General features: G+C 47.5%; 1 protein-coding gene across 4 annotated transcripts in view; it reads right to left on the bottom strand.

Moving 5' to 3' along the window:
• Positions 1–18,146, bottom strand: part of PDE6B (phosphodiesterase 6B) — a 35,623-nt gene extending 17,477 nt beyond the window's left edge. For 2 of the 4 annotated variants that reach the window (XR_009616603.3, XM_078446399.2), the window contains exons 1-3: positions 17,419–18,146; positions 13,060–13,212; positions 12,666–12,755 (exon numbers count right to left, since the gene is read on the bottom strand). Coding sequence is in view for 3 of the 4 variants with exons in the window: in XM_078446399.2 (XP_078302525.1) it covers positions 12,666–12,755; positions 13,060–13,212; positions 17,419–17,958 (783 nt within the window). In the remaining variant the exon portion in view is untranslated. The remainder of the gene's footprint in view (positions 1–12,665; positions 12,756–13,059; positions 13,213–17,418) is intronic. The other 2 variants (XM_060655598.3, XM_060655597.3) reach the window with 2 other exon arrangements.
• Between the last annotated feature and the right edge of the window lie 821 nt (positions 18,147–18,967).

The raw sequence follows: 18,967 nt of genomic DNA, 5'->3' as shown, positions 1-18,967 counted from the left end.
AGCTGCTAAGGTTTGAGGAGGGGGGGGGGACACCCGCTTCGTGAGAACTGCTTTAATTCCCAAGTGGCTGCTCTCCTACAGCACAAGGGGGAAAGAAAGCAAGGAGTGGGTGCCAGGCTTAACTGTAAACGGTGTTGGTGCCAGTCTTCAGTTACTTTAGAGTTTCCGCTCCAAAAGGGATTGTGAGGTAGAGCCCTGTGCTCTGTACAAATTAATTAGGGTTCTTAAAAACGTTGTTCATAGTATGAGGTATCAGAAACAGCTTTTTACTAGGACTAGGTGATGTCTGAGTGGAAAATCAAAGCACCCAAATGAAACATGAATCCATTGTTGAAGCCCACAGTAGAGCTCTGACTTAAAGCATGTCTGTACATGCGTGTGGTCTGAGGAGCTGGAAACAATGCATTTCCCAAGCGTTGGCAATTCATTTGCCAGAATGATACTTATTGCTGGTTTAGGTCTAGCATAACTGGACAACAGGACAGACAAAAATCCCCGAGTCTCAGAATCCACTTCTAAGTGGGGACAGGGGGTGCTAGAACATGAACAGAATAAACAGCCTTATGGCTTGTTGCAAGTAGATGAATAGACAGAGGGGATACAGGAGGCAGGGTTGGGTAGGGAATGTGGGGCTCAAGTGGGGGTGCTCAGGGCAGGGGAGAGCTCTCTGCAGACGAGCCACAGGGTGTGTGGAAACAGTGTTCCTGGCAGAGGGACCTGCAGGTGTAAAGGCCCCTTTGAGGGACAATGGTTGGGGTGGAGCAAGGGTGGGGAGAGCCAGAAGGAGGGAGAGGGCAGTGCAGGGGAGCCCCTGAGGTCATCCAGTGACATGACCTAAGTTTTCAAAATATGGCTCTGACTGCTGAGTGGGAGTGGGCTGACAAGATGCAGAGGGAGAAGGACCCTGTGATGTGTCCATGACAGTGGCAGACGAGGCCCTGATTTGTGTTTATAAAGGGGAGCAGTCAAGCAGGGGTAGCTGGAGAGGGAGGTAAGGGCTCAGGATATGACAGACAGAGAACTGAAAACCTGGCTGTTCCTGTGATGCAACTTTCCTGGAGGGAACTGTGTCCCCTGCCTCTGAGGAATACCCAGTGGGGGGAAGTGTGCATGGTGGGATAGGGCCAAGAGAATGCTCCCAGACTTGCCTCTCTGAGGCACATACCTGGGAAGTATGGGGTTGGATTTGAATCTTAGCCTGAGGTCACTGCTTGGGAGCAGCTGATGGTAAGAAATGGGGAAATGTCCTCACAGCAATTAAGTTAAGGGGCCTGACCAAGAGAAAGCTGCATTAACTACTCCTGGGAGAAGAGGGGACCACAGAGCAAGGGCAGAATGAGAGCCACTCAAGACACTAGCTGCAAGGGAGGTGGGCTAGACCCTACCAAGGCAGAAGGACACACAGAAATAGTGAAGAAATAATGGCTGGAAACCCTCTAAATTGGATGAAACACATGGATATTAATATCCAAGAAGCTCAACAAACTCTAAGTAAAATGAATTAAAAATATCCACACCAAGACACATTATAATCAAATTGTTGACAGCCAAGACAAAGAGAGTCTTGAGAATGGTGAGAGAAAAGGGACTTGTCACACACAAGGGATCCTCAGTAAGGTTGTCTGCAGATTTCTTATCAGCAATTTTGGAGGTCTGAAGACAATGGGTTGGTATGTTCAAAGTGCTAAAAGAAAAAAAACCTCTGTCAACCAAGAATCCTATATCTGGCAAAACTGTCCTTAAAAATTGCAAGAGAAATTAAGACATTTCCAGGTAAACAGAAGTTGAGGACATTTGTTACCACTAGATCTGCCCTGAAAGAAATATTAAAGGGAGCCCTGTAGGTGAAATGAAAGGACACAAGACAGGTACTCAGAGCTTCATGAATAAATAAAGATTTCAATAAAGGCGAATACATGGATAATTATAAAATGTAGCATTATTGTAACAATGAAAGCTAGAAAACATAGCTGAAGTAAATTAAAGAAGACATAAATAAAGAGAAAGAACTGCCTTAGTCATGAATTGGAAGAGTTAATATTGTTACAATATCAATACCTCCCAAAGTGACCTACAGATCCAATGTAATCTCTATCAAAATCTGAATAAATTCTTTTGTGGAAATTAGAAAAAATCCTAAAAAAATCTTAAATCCTAAATCCTTGTATCTCAAGGAATCTCAAGGGATCCTGAATAGCCAATCTTGAAAAAGAAGAACAAAGAGGACTCATACTTGCACTTAAAACTTACTACAAAGCTTCCTTAATGCTGGCATAAAGACAGGCATATAGATCAATGGAATAGAATAGAGAGTCCAAGAATTAAGCTGGGTCTTTACCTCACATCATCTGCAAAAATTAACTAAGAATGGATCAAGGCCCTAAGCATAAGACCTAAAACTACACAACTCTTAAAAGAAAACATAGGGAAAAAGCTTCATGACATTGGATTTGGCAATGATTTCTTGGATAGGGCAGCAAACGGCATAGTCAACAAAAGAAAAAAAATAGGCAAATTGGACTTTCTGAAAATTAAAAACTTTTGTGCATCAAAGGACACTATCAACAGGTTAAAAAGGCAACCTTTAAATGGGGATAAAATATTTGTAAATCACATATCTCATAAGGAGTGAATATGTAGAATATGTAGAGAACCCCTAAAACTCAACAACAAAAGAAAAAAAACATATTCAAAAGTGGGCAAAAGACTTGAACAGATATTCCAAAGAAGATACACAAATGGCCAATATACATGTGAAACGGTGATCAATAACTACTAACCATTAGGGGAGTGCAAACCAGAACTACAATGAAGTACCTCTTCATGCCCATTAGTATGGCTACTATGAAAAACACACAGAAAATAACAAGTATTGGTGAGGATGTGGAGAAATTTGAACCCCGTGCATTGTTGGTGGGAAAATGGAAAATGGTGTAACCGCTGTGGAAAACAGTACGGCAATTCCCCCCAAAATTAAAAATAGAATTACCATATGAACCAGCAATTCCACTTCTGGGTATGTAATCAAAAGAATTGAAAGCAAGGTCTCAAAGAGATGTTTGTGCACCCATACCTATAACAGTATTATTCACAATAAAGTGTGGAAGCAACCCAAGTGTCCATTGATGGACAAAAGGATAGCAAAATGTGGTCTATCCAGACAATGAATATTATTCAGCCTTAAAAAGAAAGAAATTTGGATACTTCCTACAACATGGATGAACCTTGAAGACTCTATGTTAAATGAAACAAGCCAGTCACAAAAAGACAAACGCGGTATGATCTCACTTATATAATGTACTTAGAGTAGTCAGAATCATGGAGATAGAAAGTAGAGTGATGGGTGCCAGGTGCTGGGGACAAGGGGCCTGGGGGGTGAGTATTTAGTGAGGATAGAGTTTCAATTTGGAAATGTGTAAAGAGTTCTGGATATGGATGGTGATAATGGTTACACAATATAAATGTAATTAATACCACTGAACTGTAGACTTAAAAATGGTTAAGATACCAAGTTTTATAGTGTTCTTTTAGCACAAGAAAGATAATTAGAAAAGTAAGTAAAGAGAGGGAGAAATATATACTATGCTAACACTAATCAAAAGAAGGCTGGAGTAGCCATGTCAGTTATAGACAAAGCAGACTTCAGGAGAAGGAAAATTATCAGGTGTAAAAAGGGACATTACATTATGGTACAGGGGTCATTTCTCCAGGAAGATAACATCCTTAATGCGTATGCATCTAACAACAGAGCAGCAAATCGCAAGAAGCAAAAACTGATGGGACTTGAGAGAGCAACAGGTCGGCAACTTCAGTGCTCTTCTTTCAGTAATCGATATATCTGGCAGCCAGAACATCAGTAAGAGTTGTCAAAAGAGCACCGGAGACAGCGGACACCAACACACACTCCACGCAACAATGGCAGAAAATATGTACTTCCAAGGTCACATGGAGCAGCCACCAACATCGGCCATATTCTGGGCCATAAAACCCATCTTAACAAATGTGAAAGAATAAAAACCACAAGGAGTAATATATTATCATACTACAGTGGAATTAAACTAAGGATCCGAAATTAAACAGAAAGTAGCTGGAAAATTACAAAATATATGAGACAAAAAACTCTTCTAAATAATACATGGGTCAAAGAAGAAGTCTCTAGAGAAATTTATAAAGCGTTTGAACTAAATAAAAACGAAAATACAGCTTATTAAAATTTGTGGGATACAGTGAAAGCGGTGCTTAGAGGGATGTTTATGGTATTAAATGCACATATTAGAAGAGAAGCAAGATCCAAAATCAATAATCTAGAAAAAAAAACTAGAAAATAAACTAGAAAAATAAACTAGAAAAGGAAAACCAATTTAAGCCTAAAGCAAGCAGGAGAAAAATAATACATAAATAGTAAACATTAAGAACAACACTATGCCCCAAAATGTGACAACGTAGGTAAAATGATTTTTTTAATGCCTTGAAAGACACAAACTGCCAACACCCACATAAGGTGAAATAGAATACTCTGAATAGAACTGTATGCATTTAACATTTTTTAAAGTTTATTTGTTAATTTTGAGAGAGAGAGAGAGAGTGAGAGAGAGAGTGAACAAATAGGGGAGGGGCAAAGAGGGAGGGAGAGAGAAAATACCAAGCAAGCACTGAGCTGTCTGCACAGAACCCAATGTGGGGATCAAACTCATGAACTGTGAGATCATGACCTGAGCTGAAACCAAGAGTTGGATGCTTGACTGAGCCACCCAGGCGTCCCCAGAACTGTACATATTAAAGACATTAGAACAATAATTAATAATCTTCCAAAAAGAAAGCACCAGTCCTTGATGAATTCATTGATGAATTCTACCAAACACAGGGAAGAAATTATGTCAAACCATGAGATCATGACCTGACACAAAATCAAGACTCAGTTGCTTAATGGACTGAGCCACCCAGTTCCCCTAGATGCAAAAATTCATAATAAAATATTAGCAAAATCAATCCAGTAATGTATAAAAATAATTATGCTCCACAACTAAGTGGTATTTTTCCCAGGGATACAAGGCTGTTTCAACATTTGAAAATCAATTAATATAATCTACCACATTAACAGGCTGAAGAAGAAAAAAAACACAATCATATCAATTGATGGAGAAAAAGTATTTGACATAAATCCAACACTCATTCAGAATAAAAACTCTATGCAAACTAGAAACAGAGGGGGAGCTTCCTTAGCTAGATGAAAATTCTACAAAAACCTTTAGTGAGCATCAAACTTAATGGTGAGACAGTGGAAGTTTTCTGCTAATATTGGGAGTAAAGCAAGGATGTCCCCTCTCACCACTCATATTCAACATTGTACTGGAAGTCCTAGCAAGTGCAATAAGACAAGAAAAAGAAATGCAATGCATATAGATTGGGAAGGAAGGAATAAAACTGTCTTTGTTTGCAGATGATATGATTGTTTATGTGAAAATACCAAGGAGTCAATTTAAAAAACCTTCCTGGAACTAATAAGAGATTGTTTTAAGGTCACAGGATATAAGGTTAATATGCAAAAGTCAGTTACTTTTCTTCATATCAACAATAAATAATTAGAATTTGAAATTAAGAACACAATATCACTTATATTAGGATAAAAATGAAATACTTCGGTGCAAATTAACAAAATATATATGGAATCTATATGCAAGAACTACAAAATTCTGAAGAAACCAAAGAAGATCTAAAGAAATGGAGAAAGATTGTCTGTTCATCAACTGGAAGACCCATTATTGTTGCCAATTCTTCCCAACTTGATGTACAGATTAAACGAAGTCCCAATTAAAATACCAGAAAGCTACTTTGTGGATATAGACAAACTGATTTTAAAGTTTAAAAAATTTTTTTTAAAGTTTATTTATTTTTGAGACAGAGAGAGACAGAGCATGAACGGGGGAGGGTCAGAGAGAGAGGGAGACATAGAATCCAAAGCAAGCAGTGGGCTCCGAGCTGTCAGCACAGAGCCCAACGTGGGGCTCGAACTCATGGACTGTGAGATCATGACCTGAGCCGAAGTCAGACACTTAACTGACTGAGCCACCCAGGAGCCCCTGATTTTAAAGTTTAATTGGAAAGGCCCCTCCCCCCACCCATGGAATAGCCAGCATAATACTACAGAAAAAACAAGTTGGAGAATTGATGTTTCTGATTTCAAGGCTATAAAACTATAATGATAAAGACACTATGGTATTGGTGAAAAAATAGACACATAGATGAATAAGACAGAATAGAGAACCTAGCAATAGATTCAGACAACTGCAGTTAGATGAAGGAACAAAGGCAATTCAATGGAGAAAGGTTCATCTTTGCACAATTTGACATCCATATACAAACAAGTGTGTTTAGACCCAGACCTGACACTTTTCACAAGGATTAACTCATAGACCTAACTATAAAACACAAAATTATAGGGGCGCCTGGGTGGCTCAGTCAGTTAAGCTTCTGACTTTGGCTCAGGTCATGATCTCAGTTTGTGGGTTCAAGCCCTGCCTGGAGCCTGATTCTGATTCTGTGCCCTCTGTCTCTTCCCCTCCCACTCATGCTATGTTCTCTCTCTCTCTCAAAAAATGAATAAACATTTAAATAAATTAAAACACAAAACTATAAAACTCCTAAAAGATGATATAGAAGAAAATATGGATGACCTTGAGTTTGGTGATGAGGTGTTTTTTTTTAAGTTTTTATTTTAATTCCAGTTAGTTAACATATAGTGCTATGTTAAATCAGGTATGCAATATAGTGATTCAACAGTACCAGACATCACCCGGTGCTCATCACCACGAGTGCCCTCTGTAGTCCCCATCACCTACTTCCCCCATCCCTCCACCCACTTCCTCTATGCTAACCTTCAGTGTGTTCTCTGTAGTTAGAAGTCTGTTTCTTGGTTTGCTTTCTCTCTCTCTCTCTTTTCCCCTTTGCTTGTTTGTTTTGTTTCTTAAATTCCACATACAAGTGAAACCATATGGTATGATTTGTCTTTCTCTGACTGACTTATTTAGCTTAGCATGATATATTCTAGCTCCATCCATATTGTTACAAATGCCAAGATTTCATTCTCTTTTATGGCTGAGTAATATTCCACTATATATATATATATATATATATATATATATATATATATATGCCTTGTCTTCTTTATCCATTCATGTATCAATTGACATGGTGATGAGTTTTGAGATACAACATCTAACTATAATTCATGAAGGAAAAATTGATAAGTTGGACTTTATTAAAATTTAAAACTTCTGTTTTTCTAAACACACTGTTAAGAGAATGAGGAGGCAAGCTATACCCTTGGAGAAAATATTTGCAAAACAGAAATCTGATAAAGGACTTGCATCCAAAATTTATAAAAACTTTAAAAATGAAACAATAAGAAAACAGAAAACTAATTTAAAAATGGGCAAATATCTGAACAGACACTTCACCAAAAAATAAGATATACAGATGTCAAATAGTATATGAAAAGATGCTCTGGCACAAGAACAGACATTCAAATCAATGGAATAGAATAGAGAACCCAGAAATGGACCTACAAATGTATGACCAACTAATCTTTGACAAAGCAGGAAAGAATATCTAATGGAATAAAGACAGTCTCTTCAGCAAGTGGTGCTGGGAAAACTGGATAGCAACACGCAGATGAATGAACCTGGACCACTTTCTTACACCATACACAAAAAGAAACTCAAAATGGATGAAACACCTCAATGTAAGATAGGAAGCCATCAAAATCCTCGAGGAGAAAGCAGGCAAAAACCTCTTTGATCTTGCCCACAGCAACTTCTTACTCAACACGTCTCTGGAGGCAAGGGAAACAAAAGCAAAAATGAACTATTGGGACCTCCTCAAAATAAAAATCTTCTGCACAGCGAAGGAAACAATCAGCAAAACTAAAAGGCAACTGCCAGAATGGGAGAAGATATTTGCAAATGACATATCAGATAGAGGGTTAGTATCCAAAATCTACAAAGAACTTATCAAACTCAACACCCAAAAAACAAATAATCCAGTGAAGAAATGGGCAAAAGACATGAATAGACACTTCTCCAAAGAAGACATCCAGATGGCCAACCGACATGAAAAAATGCTCAACATCACTCATCATCAGGGAAATACAAATCAAAACCACAATGAGATACCACCTTACACCTGTCAGAATGGCTCACATTAACAACTCAGGCAACAACAGATGTTGGCGAGGATGCAGAGAAAGAGGATCTCTTTTGCATTGTTGGTGGAAATGCAAGCTGGTGCAGCCACTCTGGAAAACAGTATGGAGGTTCCTCAAGAAACTAAAAATAGAACTACCCTATGACCCAGCAATTGCACTACTAGGCATTTATCCAAGGGATACAGGTGTGCCATTTTCGAACGGACACATGCACCCCCACGTTTATAGCAGCACTATCAATAATAGCCAAATTATGGAAAGAACCCACATGTCCATCGATGGATGAATGGATAAAGAAAATATGGTATACACACACACACACACACACACACACACACACACACACACAATGGAGTATTACTTGGCAATCAAAAAGAATGAAATCTTGCCATTTGCAACTACGTGGATGGAACTGGAGGGTATTATGCTAGTGAAATTAGTCAGAGAAAGACAAAAATCACATGACTTCACTCACATGAGGACTTTAAGAGACAAAACAGATGAACATAAGGGAAGGGGAACAAAAATAATATAAAAACAGGGAGGGGGACAAAACAGAAGAGACTCACAAATATGGAGAACAAACACAGTTGCTGGAGGGGTTGTGGGGGGGGGGATGGGATAAATGGGTAAGGGACACGAGGAATCTACTCCTGGAATCATTGTTACACTATATGCTAACTAATTTGGATGTAAATTTAAAAAAATAAAAAATAAAGTTAAAAAGAAGAAAAAAGAAAAATCCAGAAAAAAAAGAAAAGAAAAGATGCTCAATAGCATTCATCATTAGGGATTGTAAATCAAAACAAAAATGAGATACACCTATTAGGATGACTAAAATCCAAGTAACTGACAATACTGAAAACAGATGATAGGAATTCTCATTTATTGTTGATAGGAATGCAAAATAGCACAGTTGCTTTTTGGCAGTTTCTCACAAAGTTAAATACAATTAGGGGCACCTGGGAGGCTCAGTTGGTTGAACAGCTGACTTCAGCTCAGGTCATGATCTCACGGTTCGTGAGTTCTAGCCCCGCGTCGGGCTCTGTGCTGACAGCTTGGAGCCTGGAGCCTGCTTCAGATTCTGTGTCTCTCTGTCCCTCCCCAGCTCACACACACTCTCTCTCTGTCTCTCTCTCTCTCAAAAAAAACATTGAAAAAAAAATTTTAAAGAGTTAAATGTAATTATACCATGTTATTCAGCAGTTCCACTCCTTGTATATACTCAGCTGAATTGAAAACTTACATCCACACAAAAACCCGCACACAAATGTTTTTAACAATTTTATTCACAATTGCTCCAAACTGGGAACAATCAAGATGTCTTTCCATAGGTGAATGTGGTCCATCCAGACAATGGAATGTTATTTAGCACTAAAAAGAAATGAGCTATCAAGCCATAAAAAGACTTGGAAGAATCTTAGAGTAAAAAAAAAAAAAAATAATGTTTATTTATTTTTGAGAGAGAGAGAAAGAGAGAGAGAGAGAGTGAGAGAACAAGCAGGGCAGGAGCAGAGCGAAGGGGACAGAAGATCCAAATTGGGCTCTGCGCTGACAGCGGTTAGTCCGATTTGGGGCTTGAACTCGTGAACTGAACTGCAAGATCATGACCTGAGCCAAAGTTGGATGCTCAACTGACTGAGCCACCCAGGTGCCCTTAAATTTTTTTTAATGTTTATTCATTTTTTTGAGGGGGGGGGAGGGGCAGAGAGAAAGGGAGACCCAGAATCTGAAGCAGGCTCCAGGCTCTGGGCTGGGAGCATAGAGCCCCACACAGGGCTCAAACTCACAAACCGTGAGATCATGACCTGAGCCTAAGTCAGATGCTTAACCAACTGAGCCCCCCAGGCGCCCCAAGACATGGAGGAATCTTAAATGCCTTTTACTAAGGGAAAGAAGCCAATCTGAAAAGCTACACACCGCATGGTTCTAACTATATGACATTCTGGAAGAGGCAAAACTGTGGAGACAGTAAAAAGATCAGTGGTTGCCAGTGGTTCAGTGGAGATGGGGAGAGAGAGGTGAATGGTGGAACACAGGGGATTTTCAGGGCAGTGAAATTATTCTTTATGATACTGTGACAGTTTATAACTATCATGATGCATTTGTTAAGACCGGTAGAAATTTACAGCACAAAGAATGAACCTTAATGTGTGCCAATAGCACAGTAATTTAGCAGATGGGGGGGGGGGGATGAAAGAATGCAGACTCTGACAAGAAAATCAAACTGTAACACTTGAAATTACCTCACTGAAGGAGGCAGAGAAAAGGTGCTGATGGAAGTATTTTTGGAAATGAGCAGAGACTTGTAAGACTAAACACTGTCCTCTGCTTGGTAAAGTTGTATCCCATGGGTTAACAATTCACTAGAATTGAACAATTAAGTAAATGAGTGGTGGATGACGGAAGCCAGGTATCTCGCTGTCAGAGTGGAGACTTGCTTACCAGAAAGAGGAGGAGGCCAGAACATCCTTGTGGTGTCAGGTTACATTGTGGACACCAGCAAGAACTCAAGTTTAACTTACTATGGATTCATGGTTACATGTAGAAATATTTGTAGATGTGTCTATGCACAGGCTAGTATGCACACATAGACTTCCTTACTCTGTCAGCTGACAAGACCTTGAAGCTGACACCCCAGTAGCAATGAGCACACCCAGTGCCCAGATCTTTGTTTCTAAGACATTCCCCGATACAAGGAACCAGGGGTCCTTGAGGAATTGCTGATTTCAGGACTGGATAGGAAATACACAAATGATCCTGGAGCATCAGAAAGTAAGTGATGTTCTCTCTGCCCCTCCCCCACTTGTGCTCTGTCTCTCTCTGTCTCTCAAAAATAAATAAATGTAAAAAAAAAAATTAAAATAGAAAGTGATGTGCAAACCCTCCCCCCCAACCAAGAAACCTACCCATCCACCAACCCAACGAAAAAAAACACCCCAGAATAATGGGGTCAATGGGTTATGTCAGATGGCACAGGAGCTCACTGAGAGGCTCCCAGTGGCTACAGTCAGAACAGATTGAACAACAAAATCAATAAAGTTGACTAGGGTTGTAATCGAAATACTCAGGACTCCGAACTGATGAAAATAAATTATTGCATAAATTAATAAATGGGCGAGGGGAGACATATCTCCAGTGCAAACCCCTGTTCCCACAGTGTGGGGCTCACAGCGATTTCCCTCCAAAGAGCACCGTCAACCTGGTGGCCTTTCTAGATGCCAGTGTCATGCCGGCCTCACAGCCCTTTAAGCTGTTCCCCAGCCGGCTCTGTGCCCTGCCTGACCAGCCCCCAACTGAGCAATCATGTCCTTTAAGGCCTCAGGCCATGTTTTTCTTTCTGCCCAGGGCACCCTCTTGTCCTCACCAGAGGATCCTCCCATCACCCCCTCTGCACAGCCATGCTGGAGCACCAGGATGGCCAGCCTTGTCCCCCTGGGCTTTGGCCCTAGCCCCATGTGGCCATAGCCTGTGGGAGGTCTCTCTCAGAGGCTTTTCTCTTCTCCATCAATAGGGCTGGCCTCTGGCCAAAAGATCCTCAGGGGATCCCAGACCACCTGCCTAGGCGGCTCCTTCTGTAGCTCGTGGGTCAGGAGGGGGCTCCCAGACAACCTTTCTGAGAGAAGCACAGGAACCTCTCATCATTTTAAGCAAGTTTACAGCAGGTGCCCAGGATGCACCCAGCGTTTGCAGACAGAACAGACAGTGGGGATGGCCTAGAGTGACCAGTTCATCCTCAGCATCTTCTGAGGCTCAGCCTGAAGGCCACGTCTCGTACAGCTTTCCCAGCCCAAGGCCCGGAGTGACAGGAGTTGCCTTTTTGTCCTCTTGCCAGGCCCACTCACTGTCTTCCAGGGCTCCAGTGGGCCCGGGCCCGAGGCAGGAGGACACAGAGGGAACCTACCTCATGCGCCCGTGAGCTCTGCACCTCCTCCCGAAACACAAGGCCCCACCTTGCTTGCATCAGGCCCCACACCCTCCTCGCTGGGGGGAAGCAGATTCCAGCCCCGGAAGCAATTGCTATCCTGTCTAGCAAGGGCTGAACCCACCAGGAGACTCAGGCAATGAGTGGCTGTTGTCCATTCTTCTCCCGCCCCAGCTCCTGCCACAGAGGGTTTGAGGGAGCTTCTAAGGAGTGCCTGCAGCATTCACAGGCACTCACACCCGCCTGGGCTGGGGGAGAGTCAGGGTGGGCAGACGGGATGAGAGACCCAACCTCTCTGGGGTCCCAGCTGCACGATGGCTTCCCGACACTGCCTCACTGTAGCCGGCCCACTCACAGCATCATCCCACAACCACAAAAGCCATGGGACCCTCCCTGGAGCTCTCTGGAACTGGCCCAGCTTGGACGCGCACCGTCTTTGTCCAGAGAGACTGGCACAGGGACCTGGACACACGTGCACATCTTGGAGGGCTGGGAGGCTGGGGCGGGATGGCCCTAGCTGGGCGCACGCACAGGTACCTGGCCTCGGCGCGTCTCGCAGTTGTGAAGGTAGCTCAGGTGGTAGATCTTCAGGTTCAACGTGCCAAAATTCAGGTACTTCAGGAAGACCTGAGACAGGAATTACAACAGCAGGAGTTTAAAACCCCAGTTGTCAGAAGGTGCTCAGGTGTGCAAGGGTGCAGAGACGCCCGGCTGCCTGGAGCAGGGCCCATACGCGACACCGATCACAACACACGCAGGCCCATGGCGTGTAGGAGACACACATACGTGAGCTCTCAGAGCTAAGAGGAGGGGAGGTCCACACACAGACACCAAGAGAACACACGTGCACCCCGCCAGCACAGGACAGACCTGGGGACGGGGTGGCCCACATGCGGAGGCACCCATGCCCGCAAGGGCCCCCAACACTCACATCTTCATCTTCGCTTGTGAAGCACGGGCCGTCGAGCTTGTTCACGGCCATGATGACGGCCACGACGTCTTTGCCATTCATGATGGGTGTGGCCAGGATGTTCTTTGTCACATAATCGGTCAACTCATCAGCAAAGGAGCTGAAGTGGGGACACTGGGCAGCAAGAGGGGAGAAAAGAGAGGCAGTCTGTGGACCTGGACCACCCTGACCCTGGGGAGGCCAGGCCTAAGCTGCACAGAGTCCACTGCCCAGGCTAGTGCTAAGACCCAGGTGCTGGCGTCGGGAGCCCAGGCAGCACAGGAAGACGTAGCCCGTGGCCTGTCCTTGTGGCTCTAGCCTGGCGCAGTCCCTATCCCTCGATTTGGAGCCAATTACCCCAGCTCTCCATCATAGACTCTGCTGAGCCCTCACAAGCCTGGATGTGGCAGGCCTGGGTCCCTCCGCACCTGCTGCCATCCAGTTAAGCAGGTCTGTTGGATACCTGTCCCAAAGCCCCTCGTAGATCAGGCGGCCCTCTCCTGCCTTCACCTCCCTCTGGGCCAGCCCCCACATGCTCCTTCCCAAAAAGTGTGTTGGCTGAATAAAGGGTGAGTGTGAGTCGGGGTGGAGGGTCCCCTGGGAGTCTCCTGGGGTCATGCTCCAGCCAGCAGGTGCTCCGTGGGGTCCGTTGCCCCTATGATAAGGCATGTGTCCGCGTCTGGCTCCCAGGGCAGGTCCCGCTAGCTTTAGGGTTGCTCCTCCGGGTCGCTCCTTGATTGGGAGCTGATTGACGGACTTCCCACAGGGAACAAGTGACGGAGTGTCACCAGGATGAGGTCCCCCAGGTGACTGGGACTGTCCTTCAGAGTGGATGTGACTCCAGCTCTACCCTCATACTTCCTGGTGCTCATATTTATTTACATGAGGCCCAAGTGACCAGACACAGAGCTGCAGTGAATGGCTCAGAGTTGGGCTGCTTGGGTCAGGGCCTGGGCTTGCCACCGTGTCACCTCCAGCCAGGGTGGGACAGCCCTGGGCTCCTCTCTTCACCTGTCAGCTTGGGTTGAGCGAGGCAATCTCCGTAAACGCTCCCTACATTTGGTTATTATTACTTGTTAAAAGGGCTCTTTGGGGCTTACTCAAGGACTGTTGGTCCTGTGGCAGACAGAGGAGTCACTGACCCCATGTGACTTCCCGCGCCTTCTCTGTGGCTCCGCCCTCATGTGGCCCAAGGACGCTGCGTCCGCTGCCCAGACTCCCTTGCATGGGCAGCTGGGCCACAGTTCAGGCCAATGGGAGGTCAGAGGAAGCCTGCTGGGGACGAGGACATCCCATGCTCTCACGAAGAGGTGCATGCGTCTGGCACCAATCTTCTCAGTTCCTCTCCTGCCTGATGATTGGAGAGGTAGCTGTCACCTGCAGCCACAAAGGGAAATCAATACTGAGCCCCGGAGGTGGCAGCAGCGTGGGCAGTGGCACCAGCGTTCCGTGACACAAAGGGGGGTGTTCCACCTCACCCCAGGCCGAGCACAGGCACGAGCTCAGGGCCCTTTTCACGCTCCCATCCTTGATGTTTGTGAGCTCTCCAGTTACCTTCCTGGCCACACGGCTGGGTCTCCTGGCAGGCGCTCGACTCTGCCCCAGACTTTCCTTACTGTCCTTCAGCTGTGTTCCCCTCTTCCCATCTGGGGTCCCACCAGCACCCCTGCTCCCAGGTGCCCCCCGCCATAGCAGCACCCCCACTCCCAGGTGCCCCCCTCCGTACCAACACCCCCTCTTGTTCCTGCCACACTGGGACCCTAACTCTGACGCCCGTGGCTGTAGCCTCTCCTTGTCCCTGCAGGTAGCTCGTCAGCTCCCACAACACCCTAGGTACAAGGTGAAGGGAGCCTCAGGAAGGTTCTGGCCCAGAGCTGTGCGGTCTGAGCAGAGTCACCCCAGGGCTGGAGTCACCTGCGTGCCACACCCTTGTACCCTGTACCCAATCAGGCTCCCTGCCTGCGTCTTCTTCTCCACTGTGTCCATGTCAACGCTCCCACCCCGGCTTCTCTGCTGAATCAGACCCCACCTCACTCAGAGCCCCTACCACACTGTGGGCAGGGGGCTATGCTCAGGCTCCCAGAAGTCCTGGAACCAGAGCTTCCTGTAGCAGAGTGTGAGAGTAGGAGCAGCCCCAGCCCCACGGCATCCTAAACCTCATTCCCAAAACGTCTGCCCTCTTGTGCCCCCAGTCCAGGGGTTGGAAGCCACCCACCACCCCATGGAGGGGAACTTGGTGTCTCCTTGGCATCTCCCTCTCCCTCGGCCTCAGTGGGTCTAGGGGTCCCGTGACTGCTCGAAAGTGCCCCCAACCCTGTCCCTACTGCCCAGACCCTCTTCATTGCTCTCCTGCAGCATTTATCCATGTTCTGCACTGCCGGCCTGGTGCTGTCGCCCTCCTCCCTCTTCAGAGTTGGCCTGGCTCCTAGACCTTCCCCACAAAGCCGTGCCCCTAACGCCAGTCTAGCCTCCTTCGACCCCCCAGCGGCTGGCTGCCCCAACTGGGGTCTGGATGCCTTGGCAATACGCAGGACCCTTGTGATGGACTGTTTCTGGGCCCACAGCTCTTTGGAGGGGAGTCAGAGACTGTCCCAGAACCATGTCCCTTCTGCCTGGCTGCTTGCCATGAGCCCTTGGGGGTCTCAGGAGCTGCAAAGTAGTGGTGGGGTGATGTTGCAGCCCTGCGGTGTCCTCCTGCCACCATACACTGGCTGTCCTGGCTGCCTGCAAGGGTTCCCTGCCCCGCTGGCACACACTACCCTCCAAAAACAGCCTCCATGCTTTTCTCATCCTGCGAGTAGGGTGCTGGAACCTCAGACGGAGCAAGGCTCTGTCTCAGTATCCCCTCTGACGACAACCTGGGTCTGGGAGCCTGACATCGGCAATGCTTAGAGCTTTGTGACATACTTAATGGAAATGTGCTTTTTGGCTGATGTGGGCTCTGTTCTCAGTTCTACCGCGTCTGAGATAAAGAAGAGCCAGCACAGCCCTGAAGACTGAGGCCAGTGCTATGCCCCTGACCCACTGGGGGACAGGTTAGGGCAGGCTGTCCTCATGGAGGCGGAAGGGTCTGAAGAAGCCGAGGGCCCAGGGATAGAGGAGGCACAGGACCCAGGATGGCCATGCCACCTGACCCAGACCCTCACCCAGCACAGGCTTGGGAGGCCAATCGGAGGACAGGCCCCTGGGGGCTGAGGGGTCTGCCTCAGACTCAAGAAGGGAGGGGTCAAGATGTAGAGAGAGAAGGAGCAGGGGAAGTCACTCAGTGCAAGCCCCCTGCACCTTTCCCCACTGCCGAATTCCTTATTTTCCTGTTAATTCAGGCTCCTGATATTCTGATGCATGGGTGACCCATTTCTTAAACGGGAGTGGAGATGAAGCTAATCCCAGAGATTACTATATTCAGGTCGCTGGACCTGGGGTTGTTTAGAGCAGATAAGTTTAAGAGGATTGCCACCACTTCCTTCCCAAGGGACCTGGGGGGACGTGCACGTGTCTGTTCGCCTCCAGGAACTAGGGGACAGAAGCTGTTTTGAGAGAAACCCACCCTGGTGGGCAACCCCCTCTAGATTCCTTCACTGAAAGTGGAAGAGGCTGGTCCAGCTCGGGGCTCCTGCTTGCCCCTCTCACAGGCGAGAAGGGAGAAGAGGGGAGAAGGCAGTGGCTCCCATTCTGCCCCAGCGGCCTCTTCCTGCTCCTTCTAGGAGCTCCTCAACCCCATGCCCACATTGGAGGCCCTTGCCCCTCACACATGTCCAACAGGCACCTCCTTCCCTCAAGTGCCAACCGCCCTGGCCTCCACCCCAGGGCCCCTGTCCTCCTGCTGTGCTAGCCCCACACTCGCCCTCCTTCCCACCCAACAAGAGCCTGTCCTCCTGCTTCTCAACAACACGAATTCCTGCCTACCCTTCCTGTGCCACCTGGACCAGCCCTGGTCTCCCTGCTGCTTCTCCCGAACCCCCAAACTTGCCTGTGCGAGCAAGCAGCATGGTCTCCTATGGGATTGTGAGTTCCAGGCTCCAGGGTCAACTGGCCCTTCCTTTCTGGGCCTTTGCACAGCCCCTGCTCTGACCCCCCCCCCCCCCCCCCCCCCGCAAGCTCCTGTGCAGGGGCCTATGCGTCAGGGAGGCAGCAGGGCCTGTCCGGGCCACCCTCCCAGCCACCTCAAGGCTGGCTTCCTTCCTTTCTGTGAGCTCTGGACCAAGCCACCCCACTCACCCCACTCACCCCACTGCCCCCGGCTGCCTTCCTAAAAGAAGAGGTCCCCACATGGCCTGCAGGCTGGCCGTGGGACGGGTAGGGACCTCTCGCCAACCGCACCAGTCGTGGCCCAGAACCCACCTCCGTCACGTCCTTGATGTTCACCATCTTCTTGGTCTGAGCCACGTGGCCCACAACCCCAATGTCCAGTGGGAAGACGATCTCAGAGTCGGGGGGCACCAGGCAGTCCTCTAGGACGCTGCCGGGCTGCACGCTGAAGAGGCGCGTGGCGAGCTCAGCCACGCCGTTGCGCTGGCGGTACATGAAGAGGCTGCAGCGGTCGGCATGCAGGATGGTGCAGAGGCGTCGCAGGATCTTGAAGACCACCCGCTCCATGTTCACACTCTCCTGCATGTCCTGCACCAGCTCAAACAGGGCCGTGCTCTCCTCCACCTGGCACAGCTCGCGGAAACTGGCACAGTCCACCGGCTGTCCATCCTCGTGGGCGCCAGCCACATTCTCGGGGCTCAGCTTCTTCCCAAAGTACTGGTCCGCGAAACTGGGGTTCTGGTCAAGGAACTGTTGCACCTGCTCCCCGCTGAGGCTCATGGTGTCCCACTGCCCGTCCAGGAGTCGTGGCCGGTCCCCAGGCACACACAGACTCCCAGCAAACACTGTCATCAGCAAAGCCTTTCTTAATGACGATTACTGAGGACTGGGAGGACGCCAGCTGACTCACCCACGCTTGCCCCCCTTGCCTTAGATCTTGGACTTGGTCTGATTTTTCCAGGGGTGGGTGATGATGGGAGCTCAGGGGCTTCTGCCTGTGGCAGGGGTCCTGGGAAGCTGGGGGTAGGGAGTTGGCTTCCACCGGAGGAGCCCCTCACACCTAATCCTCCAGAGGGGTAATCCCACAAACACCGTGACCCTTTCTTCCTGGGGGATTGCCTGATAATTCTGGATGGTCCAACAGGCATCCCCACATCTCCTGGCCCTCACACCTGGGCTCAGGTGTGCTGGAGAGATGGGGCACCAGCTCTCCCCCTCGGGGAACTGCAGCCCAGCCCCAGGCAGGGAGAGGGGGACCCTCCTATGGTGCCAGAGGTCAACAAATGCAGCTCCATGGCTCCGTCCTCATGGAAGGAAGTGAGGAGAAGGGAGGAAGATGGTCCGGCATCCAGTGTGGAGGTCAGGCCACAAGAGGGGGGTTTGCAGAGACCTTCCTTTCTCTCTGATGGTGAAGAGGTGGCCTGGGCATTTGGTCTTGCAGGTGAGGGGTTTGCATGTGAGAATAGGTCACCTGGGTGCACAACAGAGCTTCTCTGTTAAGAGCTAGTGCCCTTAGAAGTCTCAGCAAACCCCCACCACACATCTTTTTCCCTGGCCCAATTCCTACTTACCGGGCAACCTTTATTCAAACTGCCAGACCCCCTCCTCACACAGAGTCCACAACCACACTGCAGGTACTGCCATGTTCTATAGATGAGATTGTTCCTGGTTGTGCCTCAAACAGTGACCAGCGTGCCTAGACAGCAGGCAGAGCCTCTCTCCTTATCCACCTGCCTGGGTGCCATACAGGGATTAGCTTCTTTGTGGGCCATGTTGTGACAAAAAGGTTGGATTCAAACTGGGTGGCTTGTTCTGTGTCTGTCTGACTCTCCAGCTGCTGGTGTGCAATGTGTGTGCATAT

This window comes from Panthera onca, chromosome B1 (genome assembly GCF_046562875.1).
Source record: "Panthera onca isolate mPanOnc1 chromosome B1, mPanOnc1 haplotype 2, whole genome shotgun sequence".
In the NCBI taxonomy this organism is placed as follows: Eukaryota; Metazoa; Chordata; class Mammalia; order Carnivora; family Felidae; genus Panthera; species Panthera onca.
This window is presented reverse-complemented; position numbering and strand designations above follow the sequence as displayed.